General features: G+C 37.9%; 2 protein-coding genes across 2 annotated transcripts; both read left to right on the forward strand.

Moving 5' to 3' along the window:
- Nucleotides 1–267: 267 nt before the first annotated feature.
- Nucleotides 268–1,290, forward strand: LOC149833424 (AP2/ERF and B3 domain-containing transcription factor At1g51120-like). Its single transcript, XM_090013435.1, has one exon. The coding sequence runs from the start codon at nt 268–270 to the stop codon at nt 1,288–1,290; it is 1,023 nt and encodes a 340-aa protein (XP_089869561.1).
- A 5,710-nt stretch (nt 1,291–7,000) lies between these two features.
- On the forward strand, nt 7,001–14,947 carry LOC149833425 (uncharacterized). Its single transcript, XM_090012829.1, has 2 exons — nt 7,001–7,710; nt 14,519–14,947. The coding sequence occupies exons 1-2, from the start codon at nt 7,341–7,343 to the stop codon at nt 14,587–14,589; spliced, it is 441 nt and encodes a 146-aa protein (XP_089868955.1). The 5' UTR covers nt 7,001–7,340; the 3' UTR covers nt 14,590–14,947.
- Nucleotides 14,948–15,278: the final 331 nt, after the last annotated feature.

Here is a 15,278-nt window from a genome sequence, read left to right on the forward strand (position 1 = left end):
AACCAATCAAACAATGGAAACTTTTGTCTTGATGTTGTTATTTATTGTTAATGATTAATGATTTCCGGCGTTTCTTTTGTCTCTCATGTAATAAAATCATCAAACTTTTAGATATGTTAAAAGTACCAAAATCGTCCTTTGCAACTTTGCTATTGGTTGTGAGATTTCAGTGTTTTTATTACATGTGTTGGTGTTGCTTCATTGCTAACATGTATGTTATTTATTGTTTTTTTTTGTTTCAGATAAGTAGCTGTTGCTGGTGAAATCATGACGGAAGATTTCTGGAGGAGTTCAACGGAGGGCTCGGATTCTAACAGCAGCAGCATGCCGACGTCCAAAAGGCAGAAGCATGAGAATCCCATGTCTTCCACGAAGTTCAAGGGCGTGGTGCTGCAGCAAAACGGCCACTGGGGAGCCCAGATATATGCCAATCACCAGAGGATATGGTTGGGGACCTTCCGGTCGGAGCGCGAGGCGGCGATGGCTTATGACAGTGCAGCGATCAAGCTCCGGAGCGGCGACTCCCACCGGAACTTCCCGCACACCGACCTCACATTGGAGGAACCCAACTTCCAGGCGCTCTACACAACAGAAGTGGTGTTAAACATGATCAAAGACGGATCCTACGATGGGAAGTTCGCCTCGTACCTCCGGTCCAAGTCCCTTGACAATGGCAGCGCCGAAACGGAAAAGCTCGGTGACGGCGTTCATGGAAGCGGCATCGTGTACCAGCAGCTGTTTCAGAAGGAGCTCACGCCGAGCGATGTCGGCAAGCTCAACCGGCTCGTGATACCGAAGAAGCATGCCGTGAAGTACTTCCCGCCGGTGTCGGACACTAATGGCGGGGATGATGAGAACGAAGGGGACGACGTGCAGCTGCTGTTCCTGGACAGCAATCTGAAGGCATGGAAGTTTAGGTACTGCTATTGGAAGAGCAGCCAGAGCTTTGTGTTCACGAGAGGGTGGAATAGGTTTGTGAAGGAGAAGGGGTTGAAGCCAAAGGACGTGGTTTGCTTCTATAGGTGTGGGCTCAGTGTGGGGTTTAACCAAGGGCAGGACTTCTGCATGATAGATGTGCACCACCACAAGGATGTGGATCATCCTCAGGCCAGTATGGACGGTGGGATATTAAGTTATGTTGGTAATGAGATCTTGGAGAGAAGGATGCCAGTGAGAGAAGATCAAGAATATGATGAAGGAGAAGAGGAGGAGGTGGGAGAGAAGGTGGTGGCTGCTTCTGCGTCGGCAGAGAAGAAAGGTGTTAGACTGTTTGGCGTCTTGATCAGTTGAAGGAGAGAAGCTTTTCTCAGGCTGCATTGATTTCTTTTTCTTTTCTACCATCTTTCCACCACCACCAACTTTTGTTTTTTTTTTTGTCCTGCAAATTATGGAAAAAGTTTTTGTAATTTTATTATTAATTTTTTTTTGGTGGGGTGGGGGTGGAGTGGGGGGGAGGTGGTGTTGTTATTCATGGATTATTAGAAGATAGATGAAGGATATGCTGCTGATGACTTTGAAGTTGGATTAGTCTTTACTTAATGCAATTAACAACAATGTCTGAGGATTAACATGTGTAATGTGGGCTCGCTTCGCGTTTGTAGGCTCGCAAAAAGCCCCGTCCCACGGCGGAAGCTCTATAGTCGAGTCTCTTTTCTTCCTACTTCAACATAGCCAACTAACAAATCAGACTCACATGGATGCATTGTTCTGGTTTTTTTAATGGGAAGTTCTATTTGAACACTTTAATTTTGTTGGTACTTTGGATGACTGCCAATCACAAGATATGTCTGTTTTAATGGAGATCCGATCAGGCGATGTGCCAAAATACAAATTTTATGTGTTTTGAAATCACCACCATCCATTGTGCAAACAGTTGGCCTACCAAAAAACACTGATGTCATCATTACAAGAAGAAAGTTGGTGATGAAGGCCACGGAACGGTGGTGATTTCAAAGCACATAAAATTTGTGAGTTAGTGTATCACTTATCCAACGTTGTTTTAATGTGCAAGTCTTTTGGCTTCTAAATTTCAAGTGCAACAAATAATTCATACCGTGAAAAACGCGGTTGCCATGCTTTTGTATGTTGTGTATATATATGGTTGGGCGATAAGAATATTGAGATTCTTGGTGGTTGGCTTTCTCTTGGAAAGAAATAACCTTTATTATTAGACATAAATTTAGGCACATTATCTGGTAAACTTCCCCATTTGTATGCACGACGCTTCAAAACTTTCCTTCAATGCTTTCAAATTACATTCCAATTTTGAGAAGGAATCCCATCATCCGAGATATGATCGGATCTATCTGACATTCAATCCTAACAGTCCAACCCATAGGATTAGCCAACGGGGACTAATCATAGCCGTTCAGATGCATCAGTTTGACGGAACATAAATCCTCTGACATCATGGATAGGGATCATCTTTGAGAGAGAGAGAGAGAGAGAGAGAGAGAGGGTATTCTATTAGACTAAACTAACCTAAACTGGAAATTTCTCTGGAATCCAGCCCTGCAGATGCTTTCAGTATGGTCTGTTTGCTAGTTATCGACTGTTGAATCATGTATTTTTTAAGTAAAAATATGATTTTCAGATGCTTGAATATTTATAAAAAAATTTGAGTCATTGATTTTCAAGCTCTCTAAAATATCTTGTGTTAAAGCTTGCAACAATTGTTTGTATGTGCTGATGAGTTATGAAAATTCATTTTGTTTGCCTTTTTTTTTTTTTTGTCAAAGACTCTATGGTTGTGATTTACATGTTTTTAGTGGGAACAGGCTTTTGAATAGCTATAATCCTAGCTGTGTACAGGTTTTTTCGGTGATGCAAAAATCAACTTAAAAAGCATGTTTTTTTCATTAAAAAAATATGATCCAAAGGTCATCCCTCACTAAATTTAGCACGTTGAACACATACAATATTAGAATGATTCCAAACAACTTGCATTGTGAGATTCCAACTAGATTGTACTTACAATCGATTGTATCGAATATAAACCACATATATAGTAAACTTTTATCTCGATTTGCTTGAAAAAAAAACTATATTCTTTTGGAAATCTAATGAAAATTTTCCTTTCTGATATTTTTCATGTAGGAGATTTGTGACCATGTTTGGAACCGATGAGGTGTATGCAAACTGGATCTGGTTTGGCCCTTTGGGTAGGATGTAAGTGTGTCAATGGGCTGGACCCTAGCTAAAAATGGGTGGGTTCAAACCTGGATCCAACTAGGTGGTGCGGGTATGAGGTCCCGATTTGGGTGCGACTGGATTTTTCACAAGTATTCCCAAAGAGATTCAGGAATCTAAGAACTTCTGAACCCTCATGGAGGTGGGTCACAAGGCAAGGAGAATGGCGATGAAGATGACAACAAAGAAGAATTTCGGATTTTCAACAATGTTAGACCCAGGACCCAGAATTTGGGATTTTCAACAATGTTAGATCCAGGACCCAATTGGGCAGGTCCATAACTGGTAAGATTTCATCTTGTTTTAGGCCTTAGATATCTCTAGGAAAATCAACGGATTAGATTTCCGACTTTGTTTTGTCAGATTCAGATTTGGATCAAAATTTCGGGGGTCGGGGGTCTTTTTACTGTTTTCATGTTCCCAACTTTGTTTTTTTAATAGGATCCACAAAAAGTAGAGAACCGATTCAACTATACTATATCAGACCTAGTTTGGGTCCAGACTAGGAGTCAGACCCGCCTCTTAAAATTCTATCTTGCATCTAGATCTGCCATGCCTGACCCCTTATCCGACCCGTTTGCAACGAGGTAGGGGTGTGGTGGGGAATCCCTGCCGTTTTGCACATTTAAGACTTGCAATATGAATGGGTTGGACCGTTGGGTGACACAGAATCAAGATCTCAGTGTGTGTTAGACCGGAAGTGGAGCCATGGTCACCATGAAGCCACATCGGGCGGCTGAGCATGAGCCACGTCCCTCGAGCCGCTGGGAAGGCATCTAGTCACCAACAGCTACGCCGGGCACGGCTGAGCACGAGCCACATCCCACGAGCAGCTGGGAAGGCCTCCAGTCACCAACAGCCGAGCCCATGCCCACCGACTCAAGCCAATTAATAACCCAAGTAAGCTGTGAGGGTCAGATCCCGAGTTGGACCCGATAGTGGTGAAAATGGCCCAAGGTGCTGTCAGTGGATCATGGAGCATAAGTAGGTCCGGAAAACCAGATTCTGGGCATGATCATTTGTGGATTTAGCGTATGATTCATATGTCGGCCGGGCCTTAGCATTAAGGCCGAAGAAGCAATGTAACTTGAAAGTTTTCAATAGAGATGCTAATCTGAATTTTAAGTTAAAATGATGGTACTGTACGACAAAAACGATGCATTTCTAAAAATGCCTTATAATTTATCAGATTCGTCAAATGAACAATTCTGCAGGTTCTCACTTTTTTTAACGCTTTTATCCCTTGCAGATGTGAATTTTTTATTTTTGCGGGTCATGACACTAAAAATGGATGGACTTACAAAACTTGTCAACAAAATTGCATATGAGATATATTCCAAAAAAAATATTTTATGAAAGAATGGAATGAATGAAATGTATGAGCAAACTTCATGTTGTAAAAGAACGTAATAAATATAATGTATGAGCGACTTTATTTTGTGAAAAAATGAAATAAATGAAATGTATGAGCAACTTCATTTTGTGAAAGAATCGAATGAATGCAAAATGTATGAGCAACTTCATTTTATAAAAAAATATAATTAATGCAAAATATATGAGTGACTTCATTTTGTGAAAGAATTGAATGAATACAATGCACGAGAGGACATTGTAAAAGAATGCAATGTATGAGTGATTTTTTAAATTTTGTTTATTTTGTAAAAGAATGAAATGAATACAATATATAAGCGATTTTCGTAATTTTGTGAAAGAATTACCACATTCATTTTGTGAAATAATAGAATGAATGCAATGTATGAGCAACTTCATTTTATGAAAGAATAAGTCGTATGTATATATGCGAAATTTCTATATAAATTCATATGTATATATGCAAAAAAAAAATCAAAATATATAAATTATCTACTTATATGATATTTTTGCTTTAGATTTTGTTGTTACATAATACATCCGCCTATTTAACAATTTAACAATACATGCAAATAGAACTAAAATTTACAACTGAAATTCATCTACAAACATAAAAAAAACAATTACAAATTTTGTCAACCTTACATGCAAAATTACAACTAACTTTTTAAAGAGAACAATGAATGAACTTTGCATCCAAATAACATACAATTTTCCATTCATCCTAAAATTACATCCACATGGGGCATATAATTGCAATTAAGGGTTTGAGAAGTATAAGAACTTTAAGGTTGCAAAAATGGGGCATTTAAATAAAAAAAAGTTGAAAAAATATAGAACATAATTTTGCAATACCCCTGCAAAAATCATTTGGAAATTCGCAAGGTACATACTTTGGAAAGTTTTTTCATAATTTCGAAATACCTTATTGATACCCTTTTAAATTTTCACAAGGTAAGAAAGAGAGAAAGAAACTTTCCTTTAAAGGGGGGATCTTCCCCGTGTAAACTAGAAGCCCTCTAAAAGAACCAAAAGAATATGGCCAAATAACTCAAACCAGAAAAGATAAATATGCAAGGCACAACCAATTCAGCCATGGAAGGAAAATGCGAAGGAAGCTGTCTATAGAGGTTATAATGGTTTGAGACTATTTGTTGAGCATGAAAATGTCAACATTGTGCAAACATTTACAACTGGATCACCTTACAAAAAATCTTAGGGTTTTAGTAATTTCAAGTGCCACCTAATGAAAGGTATGCATCACAGTTACCAAAAAATAAAATGGATACGACAAGCGATGATTGAAGCAAAAGTGGAGAAGCGAGAGTTAAAAAAGTAGTATGAAGAAAATAAAAAATGACAAGTATAAAATCATATAAAGACTGATGTCTAAACTAGTTCTAAAAAATATTATTTTTTAATATAAAAAACATAAAAACTTAAGAGAAAGCAAATGGGAAGTGATACTAAGCAAAAGAAAACGTTAAGGAAGCCAAAGGGAATCTATTTCGAAAATGAGAAGAAAAAAAAAACAGGTTTTCTACCAAAAAGAATTGAGTTTCTCATGTTTTGAAAGCTGATTTATGTTTTTGAAACGAGCTTACTGAGAAGCCAGTTTCTCCACGAAGCAAGAAGCTTCTGGTAACAATGGAATGCATGGCTTATATGGGTGCAGCTTATTTATCATCCGGGCTCACCGTTGCATAGTCCCCAGAAATGGTGGACAGCTTTGGTTAAATCAACAGTTCCTTCCTCCCAAGCCAACAAATTTTGTCTTGAAGCGTTGGGGAGCGTGAAGAAGTGCTGACTGCTGTCATGGTTTCCTAATATTGGCAGAAAAGGGTGGAGTCGTTATCCACAACCAAATCCCCAAAAAAGAAAACTTTCAACGAATCTGCCGTCCTGCCATGTGAAGAAACGAAAACTCTCTCTCTCTCTCTCTCTCTCTCTCTCTCTCTCTCTCCAACCTCTCTCTCTCACCAACCTCTCTCTGATAAATGTCAATTCTATCTACAAAACCTAAATGGCTTATAGCTTGCCAATAATACGAGCTAATAGCTCTCTCTCATGTATATAAATGCTATATACAAAATTCATGTATTTAGCATAACTAATAGCTGCCCATCTCTCTCACTCTCTCTCATAAATGCTATCTGTAAAATTCACTCATTTGGCAATTGGCATAGCTAATCTATTTATTACCCCCCCCTCTCTCTCTCTCTCTCTCTCTCTCGTATTCTATCCACAATTATCCACTAGACATAATTTATCTTGTCAAAAATCAATTCTCTCTCACATATTCTATCCACAATTATCCACTAAACCTAATTCATCTTCTCAAAAAATCAATTCTCTACAAAATTTCCACTAACCAAATTTCTCTCTCTGATAATTCCACCACAATTATCCACTAAACCAAAAAAATTCTTCATAAACTCATGGCTCTCTCTCTCTCTCTCTAGCTGGTGCTTTTTCCGTTATCCCACAATCCACCGACTCTCCAACCGCTGAAAAAACAGACCTCCAGGAAGAAGCATTAGGCGGAATTTCAATCGCGATTCCCCTCCTCACTCCCTCAATTCCTTAAAACCGAGACGATGGCGCCCTTGCCGAACGTCCCCTCCACATCCACCCATCCTTATGAACGTGATCAGCTACCGTCTATCCTAATCCGCACCCATCCCACCACTCCCCTCTATTAAAAGAAGCTCCTTCCCTCTTCCCCTCGTTTCCCCTTCCTTTGTTTAGGGGGTTGGGGTTTTCGTTTTCGTTTCAGGAGGATGAGGGGGCATGATCACCACTCCAGGGCCCTCTGCGAGCTCTGCGCTCTTGTCGTCAGCATTCTCAGATCCCCACCCTTGCCCCTCCGCTTCTTCCCTTCCCTCGCCGCGGTCGCAGTGCCAACGGTTTCGTCCCAGCGGGTGGCGATCACTCCTTCCGGGTTCGCATCGCTCTTGCTCGGGGTGTCGCTCACCCTCATGCTTGGCGGCTCTCTCACCTTCATGATCGGGTTCATCTTGATGCCGTGGGTGCTGGGGTTGGTCACCGTGCTCTATATGGTCGGGATCGTGTCGAATTTGTCGGGATTGGGCCGCGTCGTTCTCGCTCCCGTGGCCACTGCGCCTGTGAAGAAGGTGAATGATTTTTCCGGTAAGATGGGTTTCTTTATGATCTTCTGTTGATTTTGGGTTCCGTTTTGATTGGGTAATCTTTGCTTGTTTCCTTTATGGCTTGATTTTCTCTGAGAACGAACGTGCGTATTACCTTCTCTTTTTTCCTCCTCTGATTTGTGTAATTGATTCTTGTTATTGATTTTTTGTTGCTGTTTCTGTGCCAAGGTTTCTCGAATCAATGATCCGGCTCCTGAAATATGTTTAGATTAGAGATTGCAGTATAGGGCGTATTGAGTTTTTCTCATATGCATTAGATCTGGGAATTGAGTTCAGAATCATTTGAGCTTTTTGTGGATTTGAATTCGGTATTTAAGGTGAAGGAAGATCTTGGGATCTGTATGTGGTTGAATTGCGGATTCAGGGTATAAGTTAAGCGGTTAAAAGAATGATATTGATGGTTGAAAGAAAGGAGATGATTTCTTGTAATAGTTACAGAAAAATCTTTATTGTTTGCTTTCTTTAAGAAGCTATTCGAGACATTCTAGCAGTTATTTGGATGTATTATCACATGCTTGTTGAACGAGCATGCTCTGCCTCTCTTTCTATTGTAGCTAGATGCCATAGGTTTGATTTCTACAGAGGTAGCAGCTGAGGAAAATTTCTAGATAGAGATTATCAAATGTTAGGTCATGATGCCTCTGATACATCTTGTAGAATAAGGAGAAAGATATTGTCTATCATTCAGTTCACCATTTCAACATGCTTAAGAAAGAATTGATAATTCCTGGACAGAAAATTACATAACACCAGGTCGGCCTGATAGATCGGATTTCAGTCAAAAATCATAGCTCAAACTTGACCCACATGCTACTTGCATTGACCCAAATAATATTGGGGACGGCATTCACATACCTGGATTTGTTGGTTCAGATCAGGTCGGCTACCGTATCAAAATATGAACCATGGAGCTTGATTTTTTCTGTTCATTTTGTGTATTTCAGAAAGGCAGTGCTCCTGATAGTCCATCCTGTTCCACCACTCTGTATTGAAGCGCTGGTAATAATGGAAATGTTTGCAACCACACTCCTAATGTTTGAAGGAACCATCCTCAAAACTAATCGTAATAGATAATTAAAAAACAAGCACATTTCATCAACAACTGAGAGTGCCAAAATCCTCCCTTTAGCTAAAAGTAAAGTGATTATGTAAATTCATATTTCAACTCCTTTAAAATGTTGAACTAGTTTTTTAAAAAAAAATCTTAGGCAGGGATGGTTAAAAAATCAAGAATGTTGGTCTTTAATTTTCTTCCCAAGGTACTTTCCTCAACATTATGTATTTATTTTTCCAAGTTATTTGTATTGTTAAACATCTTAGACTGGACCATTTGGTGTGAATGTGTAAATTGGGACTTTTCTGGTTCCTTTGCCCTTTGTATGTACAAATCTTCCAAGATTGTGAATTCTTTCTGTTCTAATATTAGTAGAAGAAATGGAGCTTCACAAATTAATTCGGTTTTTATGTTTCCCGATAAAGCATTGCAACTTTAGGATGATAATTGGAGTCGGTGGCTCTCCTAGGGTTACCTTATCTGGGATCCTTGGGGAATAGTATCTCTGGATACTAGATATGACCCCAAAGCAAAATAACAGGGATCAAGGTTGGCCACTGACACGATAATTTTCACCTTTTACAATGGTTTATAGAAGAAGAGAGATTTAAGGCGTTTTATTAAATCAATTTGCATAAGCTTTAATTTCAGTTGGATTTCAAACCCTCTGGTTGATTGTGAAATAGCATTCTATGGATCAGTAATAGTAATTATTTATGTATTGTTTTCAAATTGGCACACCTGTGGTTACAAGAGCACAATAAGCATGCTCATCTCAATGTGAGAGAATATCAGCTCCTAAACTAAGGAATCAAGAATCTAGAGTAAGGAGTGTCGACCTAATATAAGAATTTGGTCACAAGGTTGTCCTAGCCTACCTGGTTTTGGTTGAAGTTAACTTTGGCCGCTATAAAGAAGCACCATGAACTTTTATAGCTTCAAGAGTTTACTTATGTCTTCATCTACTTTGCATTCTGATGGGTTTGTATTTATTCATTCCCTTCTTGGTCAGGCTAGTATAGAATTATAAAACTGGTGTATCTAAAGAGAAAAAAGAATCCAGATTGTTATGAGTATTGATGTGATGAGAAAAGCGTCAAAGATTCCTAGTAAAGTTTTGGTATGGACGAGGTGGAGCATGTATCAATTCTCAAATATGCTTGACGTGAGTTAAATAGTTACGGGATTGGCAAATGCTTCAAAGTGTCATAAATATGAAACTCTATGTGTGTGTGTGTATTTGTGAGGTGGGGTGGGGTGTGTGTTTGCGCATGTGCACAAGTGGCTTTTCATGCTTGTTGATGCCAAATGCCTGTGGGTAAGTTGGTCAGCCTAGTTAAGTGGTTTTTTGTTTACATATGCAAAAGAAATGAAAAGGATATAATCATTTCGTTCTAGATTCAGGCTTGATAAACTGGAATAGTATACTCTATCATACCGTTTAAAGACATTGAACTACAATCATCATAATGGAGGATTAATCAACCTTATGAACGTGATCAGCTGATGGAACTTACAATAAATTAGTTAGAAAAAGTTCAAAGGACGCACTAGTCAATTAAACTGAAGATTGATAGAAGTATTTGACGTATTCTAGCAGAATTGAGATGGATCCTAAGATGTGTTTTGTGTTGTCAAACATGACAAGGTTGTGTAATTCTCTTTACTTTGTGTGATTTATTGTTTGAAGCCATGCATCATCTTATCTCAACTAGGAAGTTAAAGTGATCCCATGTTTTAACTCTGAACCAAGTGGCACGTGAAATGAGAGATACGATTGTTGGAATGAATGTGACATGTTGATTTTTTGAGGTTCTCAAGATGTTTGAATCAAATCCATGATAGTTGTCATATAGAAAAGAGGGTTTTTTTCACATGTGCAAACTCAAGATGCATAAGTGAATTACTACATGCTTGAGTCATAAGTATACTTTTTTGTTTTAGTAAAACTAACTAAAAGGGTTTAAACATTATTTTCTTCTCTTAATTTATTGTACTGCTTGCATTAACTCCCTGATTTCACAAATTTGATCAGCATTTAAAACTTGTGCGTTGAAGCGTGTTTATACTCCCATTTGGAAAGCATTATTTGTTGGCGCAGTCATCCAAAGTTAGTGGAGGAAAATTTCCCTTTTTAATTGCCACTTCGTCCTTTTTATCTTTTGAATTCCCTTTGTCAGGGAAGGAAAGCTTTGTTGAATTGTCAATACAATCTCATGCAAATTCATAGTTGGTAAAGAGTTGGACTTTCACTCAAAGCAAGAATATAAATTCAAAGTCATGGAGATTAACCCTCATTTTTTTTATTATCTCATGACATTGCTCAATGACTCACCATCCATTTACTAGCATAGGGTTTCTTGTTATTTGTCATATACAACTAAATTTACATTCCTATGGTAGTGGTTTATGATATTGAAAAGAGAATAACTAAAATTGTCATTTGTGCAAACCAATGTTTGCTCCTGACATACTGGCAAACCCAAGGTTGTCATACTAGGAAGCAGAAGCAGGAAACGATACAGGAAGCAAAAGCGAGAAGCGATGCATTTTAAAATGTATAGGAAGTAGGAAGTGAGGATAAAAAAGGCAATATAAGAATTGAATGGGAATAGAAATAGAACACAAATAAAAACTAAAATAAAAGTGACATTAAATTTCATGATTTTTATTGTAAGAACTAAAAATTAAATTTTTAACAAAATCTAAAAATGATGACTGCCAATTTAGAGAAAGCACATGGAAGTGAGTGAGAAGCGTGAGAGGAAACACATAAAAAACATAAAAAGTAGAGTAAAAAACATATAATAAGAATAGATGAAGTGTGTGGAAAGCATAGGAGAAGCGTGGGAGAATCGAGATTCCCAGCTCGAACCGAGTTTTTGGAAAGTGGGCTTCCCACATATCTAAAAAGCTTTTGGTAACTCTGGGCAAACCCCATCTATACCCCATCCATGATTATGGGCTTAGATCTTAATCCGTAATTGAATGTTAAAGAAGTGAGTATTTTACTGAATTGAGGCCCCTGTATAAAATTCTTCTTATCCTTTATCATATCTTCACTTTCCCGATCATGGGATATGGCTAACACAAGTCCCTTGCCCCATCATGGATCTCCCTGGTTTTCCTCATAGGGACCTAGCAACATGAAATCTGTAACCACGGTTGCTGAGATCTTATTTTTCCATCATAATGTCGAGTGAAAGTCTTACATCATTGGTAAAGTTATTTTTTATCCTATGCCTGTCATTATTCACATACTTCCAAAATAGAAATTGATAACAGGCAGATGTTATCAGGAGGAATACTCACCTCAATCCAGTTTAAGCCAGCGTGTTATTTGAAACTTTTGATCTTCTTATGTGAACTCTGGCACTCTGGACTGTTTGCAGGCTTCCATCAACCTGTACATTCCATTTTCTCCCATGAAAATTCAATCGCTTCTCAAGAATTTTGAATTCATTGTTTTTCGTAGTAGTATCTGTGCATCCCTTGTTCGCAAGCTGTTGTAGTCATTTCATGCCAGCATTATCTAAAATTTCATTCCATATCTGATGAGAAGAAAAGTTTGTGTTTGTTTTTTCTCTTTTGGGAACATGGGATTGCTCCTTTTGTTATCTTGCATGATGTAGGTTACCTACCCCACTGACCAGGGAGTTGAAAAGAGTTATGCTGAAGCAGATAAGAAAGAGAATGAATGAACTCCACATTCAAAATTCTGATGTTTATTCCTATTGCAGCTTCTGATTTATAGTTGATGGTTCTTTGTTTTGCTGAACAAGTGTTGATCCTTAATTTGACTTGTATTCCTATTATCTAACATATAAAAACATTAATTTGACTTGTATTCCTATTATCTAACATATAAAAACATTATGATGCAAGGGCCGCTATTAGTTAATTATGCCATTATCTTATTTAGAAATTTTTGTTTAATTTCATCTTTAGAGAAAAGGGAAGGTGTTAACTGCCCAAGTACGTTTATTCAGTCTTGCTAAATGGTACGTATATTTATACCTCAAACATGTCCAAATACATTTTATATATGTCAAGTGCTTATACGCTTGAAGAAGTGGTCTTTGTTGGCAACTTGATTGTGGACGTGAATTTCATTGTTTTGTCAATTCTCAATAACTTGTTGGGCATAGACAATGGGAAGTTATTTCCATTTTTAAGTATTTCCATTTTAGATATCGAGTAGCACATAAAAAACTTGTACTTTTCAAATGTTGATGGTTCGTTTGGCATAAGGCCTTCGAACACAAAGGTGAAAGCATGTACGTTTTAAACTGCTAGAGTTGGCCAACCTCTTTGTATCGAGCATCCTACTAGTACGTCTGAATTTCTAGTATCAAATTCAGTTTGAACTTACTGCTAGAATACTTGCAGGTTCCATGATCATGGAGATTGTGACTTTGCTTCATGCTATATGTTGCTTTGGGAAGTAACTTTAGGAACATATTATTCAAGAGAACATTGATGAGAGTTGCTAGAAATGCACGTCAGTTTGAAATTTTAATGCTAAGATTGGTGTTCTGTACCATTACATTTCCTAGGCATTAATTGAATTTGTTTTCTTCTTAAATAAGAAATAACGAATAGGATGTTTAGATGACTCCCCAAAATTTGATTTTTGAATGAAGTGGTAGAAGGGTCATGGACTTAAGCGCTGATTCAAGCATTTGTCTAGGTGATAGGAATCCCATTCTAATTAGATGCATCTGGAGCGTGTTTGGATACCCTAGGTTAGAATTCTAGGTACTGAATGTTCTCTCGATGCCCACAGGCTGACAGGGTTCATTAATTTCTCAAAAACGGATAAATATAGAATTTCCAATGATGCCTAGAGTTTCACATACCACAGTACCTTATAAATTACATGTCCCAATTTTCTTAAAAAAAAGACCCCCTTTTACCACTAGTTTGGCTCTTCACCTTTTTCAAGAGACATGGGTGTTCCCAGCTATATGATATCATTCAACTATTTGTATCAAAATTGTTTACTTAGTGCTTGTCCAGTCTTTTGATAGAGAGCAGTCTTTTGATAGAGAGCTGGGAGAGAACCAGTGGCCTCCTAGATTCAAGAACATAGAGCTGGTTTCTTGATGTGATAAATTGTTTTTCTATGCAATTCGAAATTATAAAGAAACTATCTTTTAAGTTGACCATTCTTCGTACGGTTTTTGCATGAGCTTTTTTTTTAAAGGCAAGCTGGGGTTAGGCAGATTCCCAGTTATTATCATAGTCACCGATATTTTGAAAATATCGTGATATTTTTGGCAATTTCAAGGTTGCCGATAATATTGAGAATATATTACGATATTTACTTTTACCCTATTTTCTGAGTTTTTTTAATTTAAGTTTGCATTTTCTATTTTTTTTATTTTAAAACCTTTAAAACATGTTTCTTTATATTTTTTTCAATTTTTTAAACTCTCGAAATTTTCCCAAGATATTCGAGAGGTTTATCAACTTTTGAAAATCTTTCTTAGAAATTACCTTTAACGAACAGGTGACTATGGTTATTGTTCAACATATCACTGGGGTTTTGAACCTGCAACGTCCCACCACAAGGAGACGTGCACTGACAAGTCCTACCAACCACGCATGAGTTACTCCAAGGTGTTTGCTGCATAATGCTGCTATAGAGATTAGGACAATATGGGCCTTGTGATCGCTTCTTGCCTATGCCAACTTCAAGGCTTATGAATCTAAAACCCAAGTGTTTGTTCAGGTAAGCAGCAGCAAAGCTTTGGAATCTCCAAGGGCTATACAAGGTGGAACTTTTTCCCCAGTAAACAATAAGTGGTGAACCATTTTCCGTTCTCCGTCAGAGTTGGAGATCTGTATTTGATGTAAGGAAAGGATCTGTACCAAAGAAATACATCTGTGGCACTTGTTTCCCTTTTCTCTTGATTTTGGATTAGTCTCATTTGAGCTTTGTTTGTGCAGAGCATATGGCATGAAATTCCAACTACAAAAGGCGCTTTGTGGTTTGCTTTGTTGGGAGCAGGAATCCATTCACTTTGTGTATATACTTGACCCTTGAGTTATAAATCTCATGCATCAGAAGTTTAAAGAAAAAATTTCCAAAGTGGTGCATTCTATATATCTGTATTATATAAGAGACCTTTTGCAAACACATGGTAAGGGGTTATTTGTTTACTTGCTTTATCAAACGAGAGGAGCAGGAATCCTCGCTACAAAAGGCGCTTTGTGGTTTTGCTTTGTTTGGGAGCAGGAATCCAATCACTTTGTGTATATTTGACCCTTGAGTTATAAATCTCATGCCTCAGAAGTTTAATGAAAAAATTTCCAAAGTGGTGCATTATATGTATCTGTATTATATAAAAGACCTTTTGCATACAAGTGGTAGGGAGTTATCAAACGAGATGTTAATGGAGTCTATGCCGTTGTTGGCGAAGAATCGCCGCAATTCGCCGCAATTGAGACTGATTCCTGGGCCGCCACCAATAGCTTGGAAAGTTCTAATT

The sequence above is a fragment of the Nuphar pumila genome, chromosome 7 (genome assembly GCF_984573655.1).
Source record: "Nuphar pumila chromosome 7, dmNupPumi1.hap1.1, whole genome shotgun sequence".
Lineage (NCBI taxonomy): Eukaryota > Viridiplantae > Streptophyta > Magnoliopsida > Nymphaeales > Nymphaeaceae > Nuphar > Nuphar pumila.